At 42.3% G+C, this 20,595-nt stretch overlaps 1 protein-coding gene across 6 annotated transcripts in view; it reads right to left on the minus strand.

The window, feature by feature from the left end:
* Positions 1 to 20,595, minus strand: part of ZNF385B (zinc finger protein 385B) — a 305,083-nt gene that overhangs the window by 237,172 nt on the left and 47,316 nt on the right. For 2 of the 6 annotated variants that reach the window (XM_084643008.1, XM_084643007.1), the window contains exon 1: positions 8,007 to 8,287. In XM_084643008.1, coding sequence (XP_084499134.1) covers positions 8,007 to 8,031 — 25 coding nt within the window. In that variant the 5' untranslated portion in view covers positions 8,032 to 8,287. Of the gene's footprint in view, positions 1 to 7,920; positions 7,965 to 8,006; positions 8,288 to 8,940; positions 9,022 to 15,529; positions 15,833 to 20,595 lie in introns of those variants that run through there. The other 4 variants (XM_084643003.1, XM_084643011.1, XM_084643009.1 and 1 more) reach the window with 4 other exon arrangements.

The following is a 20,595-nucleotide window of genomic DNA, read 5'->3' on the forward strand; positions in this document are numbered from 1 at the left end:
GGCTTTCTACTACCTAGCCAGACCTGTCAAACCTAATCCAAGGAGGCCTGCTCTTCAGGATTCAGCCATGCAGCAACCACGCAGTCAGGTGCAGGAAGGCAAGATTCAGGTGAAGCAACCAGCCATGGCCTTGTGAAATCAAGTCCAGGCAGATTGGGAGCGCGAGTGGAGCTGCCATTGAGAGGTCCAGAAGCATAACGAACCAATGCTGGCATGGCCCCGCCAGTACTATCAGAGTAACTTTTGCCTTGTCCCATTTGATTTTTAGGAGGACTTTGTGAACCAAGGGGATAGGTGGGAAGGCGTACATTAGGTGGTCTACCCATGAGAGCAGTAGGGCATCGGAGAGGGAGCCTGTGCTGTGCCAGAGCAGTGAACAGAATTGATGGCATTTCCTGTTCTGTCTGAAGGCAAACAGGTCCACCTGAGGAGGCCCTCACCTCTGAAAGATGACACTGACAACCTCTGGGTGAAGGGACCACTCACGGTGAGAAGAAAAGGATCTGCTGAGGCAATCTGCCAGTGCATATCGGGCTCCCGAGAAATGTGATGCCTTGAGATGAATGGCATGATTCACAGAGAAGACCCACAGCCAGAGGGCCTCCTGGCACAGAGCTGAAGATCAAGCCCCTCCCTACTTGACGTAAAACATCGATGTAGTGTTGTCTGTCAGGACCTGCACCACTTTGCCCAAAATCTGCGGAGGAACACTTGCCAAGCCAAGTATACCGCCTTGAGTTCCCTGCCATTTAAATGCAGGGAGAGTTCTTCCTGGGACCAGAGGGCCTTAGACTGATGAGGTGGGCTTCCCATCCCAGGTTTGACACGTCCGAGACTAGGGTTATCGATGGTACCCCCTCCATTATGGATTCTGCATCTCTCCTATAATGTCAGCGAAACTAGAACTGGAGGAGGGATTGAGAGTATTGAGTCAGGTGGTGTCTGCTTGGGGATTAGACTGACATCAGTCACATCTGTAGGGGGTCTGAAGCATAGCCTCGCAAATTGCACCATGCAGGTACATGCCGCCAGGGGACCTAATAGTTTGAGGCAGACCCAAGCAGTTGTTATTGGATTGACCATAACCTTGGAAATCATGTCTGACATAGCTCAGAATTGGGCTTCAGGTAGGGAGGCTTTAGCATGGGTCAAATCGAGCACTGCCCCGATGAACTCTGTTCTCTGAACTGGGACCAGGGTTCACTTCTGCTCATTTATCAACAGACCCAGCGCATGGAAGGCAGCTTGTATTATACTGATGCTACGCTGCATCTGAGTCTGCGACTGACCTTTGGTCAGCCAGTCGTCAAGGTACAGGTAGACTTGCACATCTCGATGCTGGAGGAAGACTACTACCACTATACAATTCGTGAACACCCGTGGGGCTGCCAATTGGCCAAATGGAAGAGTGGTGAATTGGTAGTGGCACCGACCAACTACAAACTTGAGAAATTTTCTGCAACTCCGAAAAATAGAGATTGGGAAATAAGTGTCCTTTACAATGAGGGCGGCATACTAGTCTCCTGGATCCAGGGAGGGAATGATGGAAGCCAGGGAAACTATGTGGAATCTCAGTTTCTTGAGATATATGTTGAGTCGAGGCAGATCTAGGATGCCTTCAAAAGGAATTTCCTGGACAGGCTGCTTAACCTAGTGAAGGATTTCAGAAGATCTGAGCCATGAACAGTGCCTTATGGTGACTGCCGATGCCATAGTCCTGGCTGCCGAGTTGGCCGCAACTAAAGCTGCCTGAAGTGAGTTCCTGGCCACAATCTTGCCCTCCTTTAGGATGGCCGTGAATTCTTATCTCTATTCCTGAGGAAGAGAGTCTTTAAATTTGGACGAGTCCCACAGATTAAAATCATACCTCCCCAGCAAAGCCTGCTGGTTGGAGATACGGAATTGGAAACTACCAGCCAAATAAACCTTGCATCCAAACAGGTCTAGTCCAGCTTTGCTTCTTTATTTTAGAGGGATAGCACTCTACTAACCCTGTCTGTCCTGTTCATTTGCCTCCGACAATACCAGGGATCTCAGGGGGAAAGGGTTGCGAGTAAAAGGTATTTGAACCTGCTTGCTGGGACACAGTATTTCTTCTCTAGCCTCTTTGAGATGGGGAACAGGGAAGAAGTGGTCTGTCAGAGTGCCTTAACGGGGCCCAATACTGCTTTGTTTATGGGCAAGACCACTTTGGAGGGAATAGCTGCAGCCAGGATGTCAATCAGGTTGTGTGCGAGTTCCATAAGCTCCTCCACCTCCAGGCCCAAGTTTACTGAGACCCTTTTCAGGAGGTCCTGGTGGGCCCTGAAGTCGTCTTAAGGGAGCAGAGTACTAGGGCCTGCAACTGCTTCATCCGGGGATGAGGAGGAGAAGGCCTGTGCTGGAAGAGGGGCTCCCTCCTCTTCCTCTGCTTCCATCACGTCCATTGTGACCACTTCCTAGATGTTCGCACTGGGCTTGGTGCCAGAGTCGAAGTCTGGTGCTGGATAGAAAGAGGTGGTAGCCTACCTTTCTGACAGCAAGTATGAGCAATTGGAAGGGAGCCCCAGTACCAGGGGAACCAAGGTTTTCAATATTGCCACTGCATCAACCAGTGGCCAGACGCTGGCAGGAGGGTCAGTACCGAAGTCTGGAGGAATGCAGGTCTTGGACGGAGTGAAGGATTCCCCTTCCGACTCCAAAGAGAATTCTTCCCTTGGAGACCATGGCAGTGCAGTACCTATTTCCACCACCAGATAGTGCCAGGAGACCGATGTCAGAATAGTGACCAATGCATCAGTAGTATGGAGGGCTTGCCTCTGGACTGTGCCGCAGTCGTCTGTACTGGGAAGGAGCTTGTCGGACCTTGTTCCCTTCTGTCCCCAGTCACCTTGGCTGGTGAGGGTCCTTGATGGGTCAGTGGCATCAAGAGGGACAGCAGGTTCTTCACCACCAGAAAGACCTCCCGTGTCGAAGGGTCAGCTTTTCCAACATCTGGCTAAAATCAGCACATAGATAAGCAAGAGCTGGTTGAAGATAAATCCTAGCAAGACCGATGTTATGCCTGTAGGCAGAGGGAGGCACCTTACAGAACTTATAGCTACAGTTTGCTTTCATTTAATTGGGTATGCATCCCCACAAAAAGTTAAGCCAGTTAGCAGTTTAGGAATTGGATAAATGGACTATAAGGTGGATAGAAAGCTGGCTAGATCATCAGGCTCAATGGGAAGTGATCAATGGCTCGATGTCAAGTGGAGTGTCCCAGGGGTTGGTCCTGGGGCCAGCTTTGTTCAACATCTTCATTAATTATCTGGATGATGGGATGTATTGCACCCTCAGCAAGTTTGCAGATGACACTAAGCGGGGAGGAGGGGGGAGGGAAGAGGTAGATATGCTGGAGGGTAGGGATAGGGTCCAGAGTGACCTGGACAAATTGGAGGATTGGGCCAAAAGAAATCTGATGAGGTTCAACAAGGACAAGTGCAGAATCCTGCACTAAGGACGGAAGAATCCCATGCACCGCTATAGACTGGGGACCGACTGGCTAAGGGGCAGTTCTGCAGAAAAGGACCTGGGGATTACAGTGGATGAGAAGCTGGATATGAGTCAACAGGGTGCCCTTGTTGCCAAGAAGGCAAATGGCATATTGGGCTGCATTAGTAGGAGCGTTGCCAGCAGATTGAGGGAAGTGATCGTTCCCCTCTGGTCGGCAGTGGTGAGGCCACATCTTGAGTATTGTGTCCAGTTTCAGGCCCCCCACTACAAAAGGATGTGGACAAATTGGAAAGAGTCCAGAGGAGGGCAACAAAATGATTAGGGAGCTGGAGCACATGACTTACGAGGAGAAGCTGAGGGAACTGGGATTGTTTAGTCTTCAGAAGAGAAGAGTGAGGGGGGATTTGATAGCAGCCTTCAACTACCTGAAGGGGGGTTCCAAAGAGGGTGGAGCAAGGCTGTTCTCAGTGGTGGCAGATAACAGAACAAAAAGCAGTGGTCTCAAGTTGCAGTGCGGGAGGTCTAGGTTGGATATTAGGAAAAGCTATTTCACTAGGAGGGTGGTGAAGCACTGGAATGGGTTACCAAGGGAGGTGGTGGAATCTCCATCCTTAGAGGTTTTTAAGGCCCAGCTTAACAAAGCCCTGTCTGGGATGATTTAGTTGGGTTGGTTCTGCTTTGAACAGGGGGTTGGACTAGATGACCTCCTGAGGTCTCTTCCAACCCTACTTTTCTATGATTCTATGAATTCTTCTGGACCCTCCTGATGCAAAGTTCTCACATGGAAGACTGTTTCTTGTGGATTCTGCTATCATCACTGACTGGAAGACTGAATCCCACCCTTGCTAATGATGACATGACTTTGATAAACACATGCCTTTGTGACTTCTCTTAATTATAGGAATGCAATCTAACTGGACTTGAAACAATCAGCTCTGAGAAAATTGAAACTGGTACACAATCCAACTGCTGAGGACATCAGCCTCACACTGCACTCCCTCAGCTGTCTCCCATTGAATACATTCACTCCTTATTTTCAAGGTGCTGGACCTAGGATACTTCAACTGCCTCATATTCCAGGACCTCAACTGCTCTTGAAAACTGCACTTCTTGAGCACAAAGAACCCTTTTCAGGGGCTAGCCCAAGAATTGGCCTAACCTTCCAGGAGAGACTTCTAACAGCCTAACTCCTTCCAGGTGTTTCTCCAGCCCGCAGAGAGGGTGCAGAATGGGATTCTTTATAAACCCCAGGCCACTTCCCCAAAATCACTTCTCCTTTCTCACTTACAGTGTCCTTGTATCCCACAGCAATTCTTATCAAGAAACCCAGAATGGGGTGTTGCTTATCCAAAAGATTTCTCTCAATCCTCAGAGGTCCTATATATCAATATACTTTTTTCCTAAAGGAAAATGATTAAAAATTTATGAAAATTTTCATAGGAAATGCAAGCCACCATACAAAAATAGCACCCTTCAATACTCTCTCAATGCAGTAAATTTCCCAACAAGGAAACAAACTGCTTCTTGCCCAACACTACCAGTGTTCTGGAAAGTGATTCTCTCACTACCCATCAGCGTGAACTGGCAGAAGGAGAGCTATGCAGTGATCTAAACATTTAAGAGGATGTAAGATCTTTGAAGTTGAAAACAGCTTACTCACAACGTAAAGTTGTGGAACAAAGAACTAGCCTGCCTGTAATTTGGCAAGCATGTATTTTATAACAATAAAAATACTTGATAAGTCCAAAAAGAACAAAGAAAAATGCACTGTACTTACAAAACAGTATTTTTCTTTAATAGCTTGTGCGACTGGTATATGCAACACACCTTTTTCTAAATGTAAGCACCAACATTTTTTGCTTGGTATGCTTTGAGCATTTACAGAAAAATGATGGAGCAATGAATTTAAAGGTCTGAAAATGACAGCAACCATATTTTTAAACCTACCTAAAACCTAACTGTGTCAGTTTGTATCTAATCCTCAATTCTTAGGGCCAACCCAGACACAGGTTTGGTGCAGGGAGCTCTGTGGCTGCCAGGTACAGACAGAATCCTTTCGCTAGACTGCAATGGTGTTTTGTGGCTCCTCCCACTGTCTAGTAGTCTTCACAACTTCTGCACCCTTCCATTTTCCATGAGGCAGGGGAGCGTACAATTGGTGTACCAACTTACTTTTACATCAACCAGCTTGTACCTCCACCACTTTCTAAGCTCACGCAGGTATAGAAAGAGCTACTCATGTTTTACCTTCATCACCCACACAGAGGAAATGCAGCAGTTCCACTGCGTATTGGGTCTTCCAAGGGGCAAGAGGCAGGGGCAGGATTTGCCACTTGGAGAGAAACTACAGCACATAAGTATATACTGTATTATAAAAGCTGATCTTATTGCAAGATTTATTCCAAAGCACGGAGGGAGACCATTATTAAATAAGCACAGAACTGAGAGCCTTGCTTTCAAAAGGAATTAACAGCATTAAGTGGCCAAACTAACCTAAGGAAAGCAGCCTAGTACTAAATAAATTCAACATTTGTTAACCTCTTTAGCTTCTTAACCTCTAGCTGACAGCATCTGCAATTATGGAAACAGTGCATAATTTAGCATAGTGAAAATTTCACTTTCAAAGGAAAAGAGCTAAACAGAGCTAAACATTTATAAAAAGCAGTTTCACCAGGTTAAGGGTAAAATGCATTTCAGGATGAGTGTGGGGCAGAATAACTGTTTACAGCCATTTTCCTTTATTCCTATAATTTAACCAACACCAATCATATTAGATTTAAAAACTCCAGTCTGGAGTGTACAGAACTACATAGCAACATAGAACAAAAACATATACACCTTGCACCATCTATTTTACGTTCACACACATGGTGCTCCTGATACATTAAAAAATAGACAAAAGGAATAATATTGCCAACCTCATGAAGGCAACCTATTACAAATTGATCACAAAACTATGCACAAACAAGACAATGTATTAATTTTTGTATTTCATGAACAGGCTATGGCAGGAAAATGTATTTTGATGTGTATTATCTGAAAGATTGTCATAATAAAATAACTTTGAAATAAGGAGAAGAATAAATTGGGTCAATGGGGAGAATTCTCTCCTATTTAGGGTCTAATTGGGTTCTCTTTTTTATCTCCAAAGGACACCTTAGCAGAAGCTATCAGCTTTGAGAGAACACTGAAATCCTGGCAGCAAACTATAAATTGACCATTACCATAAAAAGAAGTGCTAAATGAGAAACCATGTGCTCAGTATAAAACTAATTTCATGCTTTCAAAAGCACACAGTTGCTTCTAGCAAGATAGTGGCCCTGGGACTTGCAAAGACAGATTGGCTAATACAAATAGTGAGCTCCTGATGCAGTCTGCTTAGCCAAGCTTTACATGTACTGGCAGTAAATGGAAATTCTCGAATCTTCTGTCAAACAAATACACACTTATCTATAACTTTACAGCTGAAAGCTATAAAACAGCTGCCTTATAAATAAATTTAGCAGGAAGACACATGAGCTGTGTGAGTTCCTCAAAGAAAACCTCTAGTCTACATAAACAGACATTTTAGCAAGCAAAATACCATTTTGAATACAATCATAATAATTTTAAACTCTCTTTTTCTGTATTAAACAAGTTAATACCACCATCTCTACATAATTAAAGCCGGTTTCAACATAGACTGAGCACATTAGCAGGACTGTAATGCTTAATAAGTAACTTTCAGATTAAGTAAATTTAGTGGTTTTGTTGTAGGTAAAATTTCTGGTCCAAGCTTTTTATATAGCTACATGCTATTTATTGCTCTGTAGGGTCTTTTTATACCTTAAGATTTACTCATATAAACTTCATATAGTAGCTTCAGCACCCTATTTTTAAATAAAACTTGCTGGATTTAATGTCAAATTTAACTAAAGCACGGTTAGACATCAGTGACAGTAATTTTATACCTCCCTCATGAAACAAGTTGTCAGAGCCAATGACTTATTGGAGGTTGTTCTGTACCTGACAGGTCATAACTTTTAACATTAATAATGTCAGGTTTATATAAGAAGTCAACTCCAGCATGCAGTTTATTTCATTTACTTTCTTAGTTTATCTCATGAATACCATTGGTCTCATATTCTTCATATCATGACTCAAAATTGGATTTAATGCATTTAAGAACAGCTTTCTTTGTGACCAGTGGTGTACAAATCATACTATTAATTAGCTTACTTCTATAATGATCAGCAAATCATATAGTATCACTGACGCGTTCTGAAATATTTAAAATGCATAGGAAGTCACCTACTGGTAAGGTATCCTCTGCAAACAGCAAGCAAAGAAAGGAGGCTTACCACATATATTTACTGAGTTACTTTTACATTAAAAAAACCCCCAACAAAAAGGCAAGGTATATCTGATATCATTTCCACTGTAATAACTAGAATACAAATGACATACCCACAGAAATAGTGCCAAACATGTAAGCATCTAGTAGTGAAATCTCAAAGCTATCCAGAAAAGTTTAAAAATAAAATCATGCTCACCTCTACTAGGAAGTCCACTCCACATTATGACAATACTATTTAACCAGCTTAAATAGCAACCAAGTTAGATAAACAAAACTTCCAGTATGTGACCAATATGATCTACGGTGCTACAGAGTCTTGGCTCCAGCCCTGATCATCTGTGTGACAGTACACTGTTATACCAATGCAGCTTCAAACCTTCCCAGATGCTGGCTTATTGCATTGCTCATTGAAAATCCTTTACACGCTGGCAACATTTTAGGGAAGGAGGACAAGCACACTGAGTCATTTGTAAAGAAAGCAAAGCAATTTCAGTTCTATATCTTCATGCGTACTGAAACACAGAGCACTATCAAAGTAGAAGTCTGAGATGGATTTATGCTTAGAAACAGGCAACCTAAGCCTTCATTATCAATGCATGAAATCAGCAACTGTGATCAAATTCAAGCAAACCATAAAAAGGATATGATTATGAAAGGCTCTACAGATTTAGCTTCAAACCACACAGAATGAAGAATCATCTATCTAAATTGTGTAAATGTTAAAAATAGCTCTGCCTTTTCCACAGTGAATAGGAGACAGAGGAGAATCAGCAGCCTGTATTCAGATGAGATTTATTATTGGAAAAGCCTGAAATAAATAAATAAAGTAAATTAAAAAATAAAAGTCATTCCTGGACTCTTTTGCATATTAATAGAAGCACTCAGTTATACAATTATGTAAAGGATACAAAAATAGCATAAGAGAGCAAGAATATCCACAGATATGTCTGTCTCTAATATAAAGAGTCATGTAAATATTTGCGCAGGGGGGAGATGGGGGAAATGGAGATTGCCCTAGACTAAGATCTTCTGTACAGTAGAACATAGTAAATATTTTCAGAGATAATTCAACAGCTAAGTGCATGCCAGTATATGACAAAACACTTTCCTTTTTCACTTTGATTACTTACCTAAAGGACATTTTCCCATTCGCCTCCCGACTTCCCAAAATGTAAATCTTGCTGTCTTTTCATCTGCTTCATACAGGTTATCTTTCCCCACAAAGAAGAGGGGCATATATACAAGATACAAAATATAGATACAGAACAGTGTTGCAATAACAGTAAATTGAAGATCAGGGAGAGATTAAGTTTGCAAAGCAAAAAGGCGTACGAGTTTGTTAAACAATTACACGGTTATCTAAACATACTAGGGTATTAGCAGTTGGTGCAAGGGAAAGTATCTCAGACCAAGATACGTAGTGTATGTTAACTAGTCTCGCTTTACTTTTTTAGTTAAGTCAGAGGTGTCAGGGAGTGGGTGTTTTTTAAACAGCTAAATGACTATCTATAATCATTATCATCATCTTGCATTTATATAGCACCTTTCATCCCACAGGGCTATAACACTCTACCACAGCGTTTCTCAAACTGGGGTCCCTGGGTTCTGCTAATGAACTCCTCCCCCACCCTCCCAGCACCTCCTGCACACCAGGGAACAGTTGTTCAATGGTGTGCAGGAGGCACTGGGAGGGAGGGGGAAGGAAGAGGCAGGGAAGAGGAGGGGCAGGAGTGGAGCAGGGGCGGGAAGAGGTGGGTCCTTGGGGAAGGGGTGAAGTGGGGGTGGGGCTTGGGGCTGAGCAGCAGTCTTGGGGGGGGGGTCCATGAAAAATTTTAAGTCAAAATAGGGGTCCTCGAGTCCGCTGCTCTACAGACACAGCAATCATATATAAACAGAGGACCCAGGTTTCAGCCTGACTAGAGATCATATTATGCACCACTATTGCAACCATGTCCATGCAGAAACGTGGCCAGGTTTAAACAGAAAACTGCAATGTCACACAATTTAGGACAGGAAGTGAACATCTCTTTATCCAAAGGAGGGCCCAATTATAAAATTCTTCACCAAGACATAACTCCGACTTGGGAGAATTTACTGAACAATTCATGAACACCCACATTTGCAACATGTACACATAGCTGGTGAATAATGTAAAAAGAGCCCCAAGAATGTTTTGTGCAATTTTCAGCTAGTCCCTAATTTTGCATGTACAAATGCGCCAGGCATCTACCAATCTGCGCGCCCAAAACAGCTGCATGTCCAGTCCTATAAAGCACAAAATTAGAGTAAGCTGGTGGATAGTTAGCACTAAAACTCCTAGTTAGTCAAAGGGATGTTTTCCCCCACTCCTTCTGGGGGATTTTATGTTCTGCTTCAATACTTCACCAATTGCTAAAAATGAACCTTAACTAACCAATAACGGAGAAGTAAAAAAATCCCAAGAGGTAACTTGTAGGTGCAAATTTTGCACCAGCCCATATCTGGAACTGGGGCAATGTGCACTATATACAGAAGGATTCATAGCTCCCTGACAGTGGACCTCCACCAGGTATTTGTATACTTTCTGGGCACTGGATCTACAGGCTGCAGCAGGGAGCAGGAAAAAGGCAATGTTTTTCAACTACCACATATTTTCTAATATAGTCACCAGTAGATTTACACTACTCCTTTTCCATCTTTGAATCAGGAATTATGAACATTATTCACAACTATTAGTCCCTCAGCTAACACCTGTTATGTAAATAATAATACCTCAATCATCTGTCACCACAAAACACGTTTTGCTAATAAATTAACGTACACCAAAACACTACAGTCAAGTCCCTTAGTTTCAAAATGGTTGATTGCTTTGATATGACAGAAAACAGCAATGTATATATTTAATATATATCATATACACATGAATGAATGAATGGCTAGCAAATATGTTGATTTAGGCAATATTTCATTTTCCAGAAAAAAATAAATTTTGAGGATACTTAAGGAACAGAAATGAAGTGCTGCCCTCTACTCAACAAAATCTGGTTGTACAGAAGACTATACAATAGTTATGAGTAAGAAATGAACACAGCCTCTAGACCTCATTTAATACTAATCTAAATTACATTAATGGAATTATTAATTTTGGCTTTTAGTGAAAGATGTGAACTAATCATTTACGTAAAGGCCGGACTGCCCCCTTCTGCTATCCTAATCCAGTTGCTCTCTCTTGCACAGACAGAAATGGGGACAGTGTGCCAGCCATGTAGCATCATGCCCCCTACTCAAACCCAATGGAGCTCCTTTTTTTGAGCTATTGTACATGGGGTTTGGGCTTTACAAAGCAAAGGAAGGAGAGTTAGAAATAGCATTGACTAGGCTCTGTATCCTAACCCCACGTACATTCCTCCCTCTCTCTCAGAGCAAGCTTTGAAAATAAAATTGCAAGGGTTAAAACTAACTAAATGGAAACAGGCAAAATTGACATTGAGAAAATGTGCTATATTGGGGTACCACAGCACCTAATAGCAAAAACCCCCCCAAAAACTAGATGTGTGCAGTGAAACTGTGCTAACTCATGCTCCTGTTCTTGTAATCCTTGCTCTCCATTCTCCTGTCCTTCTCCCTCCCATCTTTCTATTTAGGGATATTCCAGTCCTGCAAACTCTTATGCACATGAGTACCTTTGCCCTCAAAAGTAGACTTTATTAGCATTTAAGCTCTTTGGGACTGGGACTACCTCTTCGATGCTTAGCATGCTTTTCGATGCTGGTGCCTAGCATGCTTTTCAATGCTCACTAAAATAAACTGACAGACATTTTTCTTCAAAGAGAAAACTAGAAAGGAGTTTAAGGCCTAGTTCAATAAGATTACTGAGATTCAGATTCTGATCTCCAACAAGGCAGCGCAAATAGTCCTAAGTGGGACAGACAAAGCTCCGGCACAGCTGAGGATTTGGGGCTATATACCCAGATTCCATTTTAGGGTCAGATTCTGCTCACAATTAAAACATTGAGAGTAACTCCACTGCAGTCAATAGTGTTACAACAACATAAATCTGGGTGAGTAACAGAGCATAGTCTATCCCTTATTCAGGCTTTCTGTATTGACTAGCAAAATTCTGCTCACCTATTCACCAGAGACAAATAATTTCTTTAAACTAAGACTAATTACCTATCCCCTCCCAGATTGCCCTCCAGCATCATCGTGGCAAAGGTGGATGAGTAGATATTGTGGCTGGACTAGTACATTTTTAGAGCAATCTTCCAAGGTTTCCTTACAGCAGTTTTAATTTTTCACTGATCACCTCAGAGAGTGTCATCTTAACTATGGGAAGGATTCATTAAGATAATACTTTTCATTTTATAGAGTTCTTACATTTTATTACTATGTGTTAAATCCTGCAACTGTCACAAATCTAGGTAATGTTATAGGGTTAGATCCTGCTACTTGATCTGCCTATATGCTTCCCTGGGCCTTCATGGGGCCCCACTAACGTGAAAGGGATTGCTGCATAGGTGCAGAATGCACCTGAGCAAACAGCTACAGGATCTAACCCTACAGTGCGACAGTGTTCTGCAAGGAGAGAAACCTGTGAGCAAACAGATGTGCATGCCAGCATAACAGCTTACGTACTCATGCTGCTGACAGAGTATACTGTGGCAAACAGACAACCAATCTCTGTTCCCCAGCAAACTCACAGAGAGGCCACTCCACAGGCCTTCAGTAACGCAAGGACTGCAAAAGGGCATCACTAAATCTAATCTGCAAGTTAATTCACATTTGCTACCTAAAGCAGCCCAGAACCCAAAGAAAATTATTCCATTTCTCAGAAACAAGTTGGGCATAGAGCAGAAAGGGCACTTCCAGAATCTGTGACATACATAGGTACAGAGACGGGCAACAAAAAAATATTAGGAGTATGGAACAACTCCCATATGAGGAGAGATTAAAAAGACCAGGATTGTTCAGCTTAGAAAAGACAACTAAAGGGGGATATGATGGAGGTCTATAAAATCATGAATGGTATGGCTAAAGTGAATAGGAAAGTGTTATTTATCACTTCTCATAACACAAAAACCAGGGATCACCCAATTCATTTACTAGGCAGCAGGTTTAAAACAAACAAAAGGAAGTACTTCTTCACACAACTGTAGGCCTGGCTTGACATGAGCAATTGTATAGGCCAAGTGGATAAGTTCTCAGAGGCTACAAAGTGGATGAGGTCTCAGGCTACCTCAAAAACTACACCCAGTCAGCCTGTGAAACTTGTTGCCAGGGGATGTTGTGAAGGCCAAAACTATAACTGGGTTAAACAAATAACTAGATAAGTTCATGGAAGATAGGTCAACTGTTGGCTATTCGCCAAGATGGTCAGAGATGCAACTCTGTGCTTCGGGTGTCCCTAAACCTTCAACTGCCAGAAGCTGGGACTGCATGACAGGGGACTGCCCTGTTCTGTTCATTCCCTCTGAAGCATCAGGCACTGGTCACTGTCAGAAGACAGGATACTGGTCTGGATGGACCACTGAGCTGACCCTGTATGGCCGTTCTTATGTTCTTAATTAATTTTAAAAGGTATTTTGCCTTTTTCCAGGCATTTTTTCCAGTTTTAATACAAGCAAGGCAGAAACCACAAGCAGACTCCCCCAAGCCCAATATCCCAAGAGGCTGATAAGTGTTTTGGGGAGCAACAGCACTGCTGGGTAAACTACCTGTCCAAAAGGGAATGAAGTGCAGTAGGAGGAGGCCATTCATAAAACCAACAATAGTACATATAACATATCACTGCTGTCCTGCAAAGGGATTCATAAAAAAAAAAAAGTTTTGTTTTGTTTAAAAATCCACTACATATAGCAACAGAACTTAGCAGAATTGTAGATCAAGTGCCTGTTGCAAGCTTGCAGCACCATCTTGTGGGAACTTCGCATTGCTACACTATTGTTTCACTATTGTTTTTCAGAAACACTGAATTGCATTCTAGTAAATGTACTGGCTCTTAGGCCAAAGGTATATTTTGTAACATTCTATGAAAGGCATTATGTTTAGGGATTTTTTTTCCTTTTACTAATAATGAAGTTAATGTAATTCAACTATACAAATAAAATGCCTAACTCTTATAGCAGCAGGCACTATACAAATTATTTCTGGAGGATACAAGTTGATTAACAAAAGAAATATTAATTTCAAGTAATGTGCAGTTTAATGAAGCAATTGATCCTGATTTTTACAGGCAGATGTGGGTAAAGGTATGCATCCAAGGCACACACCCAAAGGAGATGCAAGCAGCTAAGATGGAGAAGGCCTAAGGACAAAAGAGTGTAGGAGACAGGGGACCAAGAATTACAGTTTTAGGTTACTTAAATTGCTGACAAAGCAGCAGATGTACACAGCTCAAAGAAATCAAAACATACAGCGCAAACAAATACTTTAGGGGCTGCATTTTCCAGCAACACAGAGAGATAATTTTACTTCATTAAATGATGGTGTCTCACTCATTCAGAATACTTTTGAAAAATTTCACAATGAAACCACCAGGGTATTTACACATCAATTTGAATTTCATCATTTTCAAACACAGGCCTGGTTGCCAGCAATATATCCAAGTGACACACATTCCATCCTCAGATTCAAAATAAACCAAAACGTAAGAACACCAAACCAAGGAAACAGAAAAAGTCAAGCATCCAGAAAAAAGAACTCAAAAGGAAGAGAAACAAAGACCATTTAAAATAGCAATGGCTTATCTCTTCAATCCAGTACTCCGAAGTTTTCAGTTTAACCTTCAACGTAGCTCTGGTGTTTCTATAATAAAATGAATAAATCCTTCCTATGAAGATTTGGAATCTGTCACTTGATCAATACTTTTATATACTAAATATTAAAAGCAGCTATCTGTGGCTTCTCTAGACAGCAATTCTTCTGAACAACGGTATCTTTTTGCATCTCTCTCGGCACAAGAAAGAATTATGGTTACCCCTCCTTCAAAGGTGACCTGCAAAGGATTTTTTAAAATATTGGACTTGAAGCCTTTTTGCTTCTTAGGAGGTAGAAAGGCAGCCTGATTTTTTCCTTTTAATAAAACAAAGAGCGAAGAGGGGGTATGCTTTAAACAAAAAAAAAACCTGATGCACCCAAACTATAATCTGGTAAAAATTACACCAGATATTTTCACAATCACACTTGCAACTTCTTTCCAGAATTTAGAATTCTTAGAACAACAACAACAAAAAAAATTAAAAATGTAAAGGACACAGGAGCAGTTGACTATGAACATCTGTTTAAAACCCTACACATCAGAGAATAGCATGCTACATCTTTAGATACAGACATTTTTGAATATTCCATACCTTAAATACATACAGTCCAATCCTGGCATCCTTAAACAACACAGCATTGCCTTAATAAAAGCTGGACCAATGTGAAGGAATCAACATGTTCAATGCTGCAACTAGAATTATATCAATACGTTTCTATTAGTGCTTTGTGAAATGAAAGACTGAGTAAATTCCTTTCACAAAAATGAAGACGTAGGTCCACTTTTTCTTTTCAAAAGGAAATAAATGTAACAGTGGCTAAGACAGTATAAAGGATAATAATAATTATAATTAGCAGTAGTGTTCTGTATTACCAATCATTAATATTGTACATGGAGTATTAAAAAAGCTTCGCTATCTCTGCAAGTTTTGGGTTTTTTCTGACCAGAAATCAGCATCTCTCGTATATATATTAATCAAGTACCTGTGCTTGTGCTCGCAAACAAAGTGCCTGTGGTAGCATCTGTAGGTAGTTTCCCATTATTCAACTGCTTCACTCTTCTCAGGTGAGATTTCCCATTGTAATGAACCTGAGCCTGTGTTGCAGAGTTCAGCTGTATATTGCACACTTCACAGAAGGAAAATAGTATCTTCTTTTTTTCTTTACTGAATTGATAGTCTGGTCTATCATTCCTCAGTCCTTTCTCTTCAAAGCCCCGTAGAAAAGTTGATGGATTCATAATTCCATCTTCAAAGATTTGGGCAGGACTTATTGGGTGCTTCATACCTATAAAATGAACACACTGTTGATGCCAGAAACCAAACCACAACACTTACTCCTAAATAAGGATCTTACTTTTTAAACTTATTAAGTATGTATGGAGCATTGAGGACCAGGCTCATAAAAAAAACCACTGTGCAGGATGGTGTATGGAGCATTGAGGACCAGGCTCATAAAAAAACCACTGTGCAGGATGGTGCATTGTGTTATTTGTGTCATTTCGATGAGCTCAGCAATAATAAGCTGGTAATATGCAACTCTCAATGAACAATAGTACTCATCTTGTTCAACCAATTCTCTTAAAAAAACAGTTGAGTTTTTCCTCCCCACAGAGGTTAAGATTACATAAGTTTTTTCCCCCCTCTTCACTACAAATAGGTTCTGAAGCTTTTTGCTCACTGATACATAGAATAGTGCACAAATTCCTAAAGAAGTATTAGACCAAGAGAATGTAGAACAAAAAATGATAATGAAATTTTGGGGACAACAGAATATTTAAATAGATAAGGTTAATGAATACTTTGCATTTATAGCACTCAATGATCTCAAAGCTTTGCAACAACATCAATTATGTCTTACAACAGACCTGTGAGGTAGATATTTTATTATTAAACAATTATACTGCAGTATCAGCTAAAGGCTAACTAGGTGGGGGGAGGCACTATACAAATGTACAATGACCAATCCTGTCCCCAAAAGCTTACAATTCTCATTATTTCCATAGGGCTTAAAAATGCACTTGCCCCTAGTGAGTAGGAACATTGCCCTGGCAAATGAGGAAACTTACACCAGACAGTTTTATGAAAGTGTAATTTCAGCAAAACACACAAAAAATGGGGTGGTGGGAGAGTTTCTAGTTCTTGTGGTTGTGGAGATAACCTCCCAAATGCAGCTCAAGCATAAAACAGACCCACTTATTTCCTTCCTGAGCCTGTAAACATCCAAGTTCTGTGCCTCTGCTACTCACAGCTTTTCCAAAGTAAAATCAACAACGTTGGTTAGTTCCATTGCTGTTATTCACCACTTTGTGGTCAGCAGTTAAACTACCAAGAATCATGTCAGTTTCATACTGTTGTTTGGGAAACATATGGATATGTCTATCATTTGCCTGCACAGGGATAAAAAAAACCCAGGCTGGCCCAAGTCAGCTGACTCAGGCTTGTGGAGCTCCCTCCAGCTCTGGGGCTGAAAAGGTGGAATGTCGCAAAGCTCGGGCTCCAGCATAATCCCGAACCTCTATACAGCAATTTTTCAGCCCCATAGCCCAAGCCCCATGGGGCTGCAGCATCCACGGGGAAAAATTAGTGGCAGCCAAGCTCCCCCTGCCCCACCCGCTCCCCTGAGCACACTTCATCCCCGCTCCTCCCTCTCCCAGTGCTTCCTGCCTACCACCTAACAGCTGTTTGGTGGCGCTCAGGACATTCCAGGAGGGAGGGGGATGTGGCATGCTCAGGGGAGGAGGCGGTAAAGAGACGGGGACTTAGGGGGAAAGGGGTGGAATTGGGATGGGGCCAGGTCAAGCACTCACAGGGCAGAGGGGAAATCAGTGCCTATGCATCCATCTACACACAAATCACACTAACCTAGGACTTGGTCCCAGGACTCCAAAGGGGGGAGGGTCTCTCAGCCTGAGTCAAGCCAGGATCCAGAGTTCAAGCCCTTTTGCTTTGTAGTGTAGGTGCAGCCCAGCTAGATTTGTGCTCTGGGAGTCCTCCAAAAGTAGCCCATAGTCCCACAGGCCAACTTTCTGTGTCCTCTGGACAGTCAAGTTTAGTAGACAATCAAGTTCTCTCACACTACACCATGAACAAAGGGCTATAGCTGTCACGTTTTGGGTGGGTCTTAGAAAATATGGTATATGGGTGCTTGGACTCAGGTCTACATAATGCAGTGTAGATGCTGGAGCCAGAGACTGGGACCGAGGGTTCAACAATTCCTAACCTGAGATTACAAATGAGTGTAAAAAGAAAAGGAGTACTTGTGGCACCTTAGAGACTAACACTCAACCTCTAGGTTAAACCCAGGGTCTGCTTACTCAAGTTCTATTAACATGGGGTTTACATTGCAGTCTAGAAATACCCTATGAGAGCAGCAGAGTTAGGCATTGGATTCATTCATGAAAGACAAAAAAAATGACTAGAGGATGAATTTACATCAACCAAAAGGATCTGGATGCTAAGAGAAGAGAAAGTTTCTTCCCCAGTCCAGAGCTGGAGTATTATACTGATCATTACAGAAACTGATATAAGATGGAGAATCCAGCCTGTCCCAAGATCATCATACCATTCCTTCCAAGTACAACTGTGCTACCCTGAACCTCGTGAATGAGCGCTTCTCCTCTCCCCACCCAGTCTTCCATACTTAGCTGGGATTAGGTTTGGTTCCTCAGTTACTATGCCTGGTAAATATTTCAAGCCACCATTTTAGGAGGAAGGAAAGTGAGGCAAAAAGAGGTTTACTTTCTCTAAGTTAAGGAGTACTTGTGGCACCTTAGAGACTAACCAATTTATTTGAGCATAAGCTTTCGTGAGCTACAGCTCACTTCATCGGATGCATACTGTGGAAAGTGTAGAAGATCTTTTTATATACACACAAAGCATGAAAAAATACCTCCTCCCACCCCACTCTCCTGCTGGTAATAGGTTATCTAAAGTGATCACTCTCCTTACAATGTGTACGATAATCAAGGTGGGCCATTTCCAGCACAAATCCAGGGTTTAACAAGAACGTCGGGGGGGGGGGTGGGTAGGAAAAAACAAGGGGAAATAGGTTACCTTGCATAATGACTTAGCCACTCCCAGTATCTATTCAAGCCTAAGTTAATTGTATCCAATTTGCAAATGAATTCCAATTCAACAGTTTCTCGCTAGAGTCTGGATTTGAAGTTTTTTTGTTGTAATATCGCAACTTTCATGTCTGTAATCGCGTGACCAGAGAGATTGAAGTGTTCTCTGACTGGTTTATGAATGTTATAATTCTTGACATCTGATTGGTGTCCATTTATTCTTTTACGTAGAGACTGTGCAGTTTGACCAATGTACATAGCAGAGGGGCATTGCTGGCACATGATGGCATATATCACATTGGTGGATGTGCAGGTGAACGAGCCTCTGATAGTGTGGCTGCTGTTATTAGGCCCTGTGATGGTGTCCCCTGAATAGATATGTGGGCACAGTTGGCAACGGGCTTTGTTGCAAGGATAGGTTCCTGGGTTAGTGGTTCTGTTGTGTGGTAAGTGGTTGCTGGTGAGTATTTGCTTCAGGTTGGGGGGCTGTCTGTAGGCAGGGACTGGCCTGTCTCCCAAGATTTGTGAGAGTGTTGGGTCATCCTTCAGGATAGGTTGTAGATCCTTAATAATGCGTTGGAGGGGTTTTAGTTGGGGGCTGAAGGTGACGGCTAGTGGCGTTCTGTTATTTTCTTTGTTAGGCCTGTCCTGTAGTAGAGCAGGAGAGTGGGTTTGTGTGGGGGGGGGAGGGGTGTGTGTGAGAAAACCTGGATTTGTGCTGGAAATGGCCCAACTTGATCATACACATTGTAAGGAGAGTGATCACTTTAGATAACCTATTACCAGCAGGAGAGTGGGGTGGGAGGAAGTATTTTTTCATGCTTTGTGTGTATATAAAAAGATCTTCTACACTTTCCACAGTATGCATCCGATGAAGTGAGCTGTAGCTCACGAAAGCTTATGCTCAAATAAATTGGTTAGTCTCTAAGGTGCCACAAGTACTCCTTTTCTTTTTGCAGATAAAGTATAAAGTAGAGCTGGTCAGATAATTTTCAAAACAGTTTTCTGCTGGAAGACATTGCTTACTTGAAACCAAAATGCTTCCCAGAGGTGTTAACGGCCACCCTACCTTGAATGGTCCCTTAGAATATGTGCTAACTACTTTCCCAGACCTAAAGAGCAGCTGTGTGTGGCTGGAAAGCTTGTGACTCTCAGGAAAAGAAGTTGGTCCAGTAAAAGATATTACCTCTCCCACTTTGTCTCTCTAATATCCTGGGATCAGCATGACAACAACTACACTGCATACATCAGGGAACTAGCTTAGTCTTGATTACATTTTCAAGACACACTAATTAGGCATAGCAAGGACTTAAACCTTAGGCTCCCATGTGCCAGGCCAGTGTTCTAACCAGAGAGCTACAGAGGGAGACAGTCTGTCTTGCTCTCTCCATCAGAGCAAAAACATTTGAAACCTCATTTATTTATTTGCAAGACAATTGTTATTTCCCAGCCAGCCCTAATAAAGAGTATTGTCTTGTTTGGCATTAGTACAGATCAAATAACTACATACTAGAACAATTTTCCACATGCTACCAGGCTGAAGTCTAGAAATTGTTAAGACAATTTCTTCAAATTTGTGTGCTTAGGTTGGGTTTCTAAATAAAAGTGCCGAGCACCCAAACCCAGCAGAGCCATTAAGAACTACAGGTGCTAAACATCTCCCAAAGGTGCCTAAAAATGGCTTTAGGAGACTTTCTACACTGGCAGAGTTACAGCGCCGGCAGTTACAGCACCACTCAGAGCGCTGAAAGGAAACCACTGTTGTGTGTTCACACTGTCAGCAGCCTGCACAATAGTGTGTTCACACTTGCAGCAGTATTCAGAGCCGTGAACTCTGGGCAGCTATCCCACAGAGCATCTCTTCCTCTTCTGCCGCCAAGAGTTGTGGGAAGGCGGGGGGGGGGGGGTCGCAGGGCATCCTGGGTCCTGTCCCAATGCCCCGTGATACATTGCTTCGCATCCCAGCAATCCCTGTGCTTCTGTC

Source organism: Lepidochelys olivacea (genome assembly GCF_965140295.1).
Source record: "Lepidochelys olivacea isolate rLepOli2 genome assembly, chromosome: 11".
Classification (NCBI taxonomy): Eukaryota; Metazoa; Chordata; order Testudines; family Cheloniidae; genus Lepidochelys; species Lepidochelys olivacea.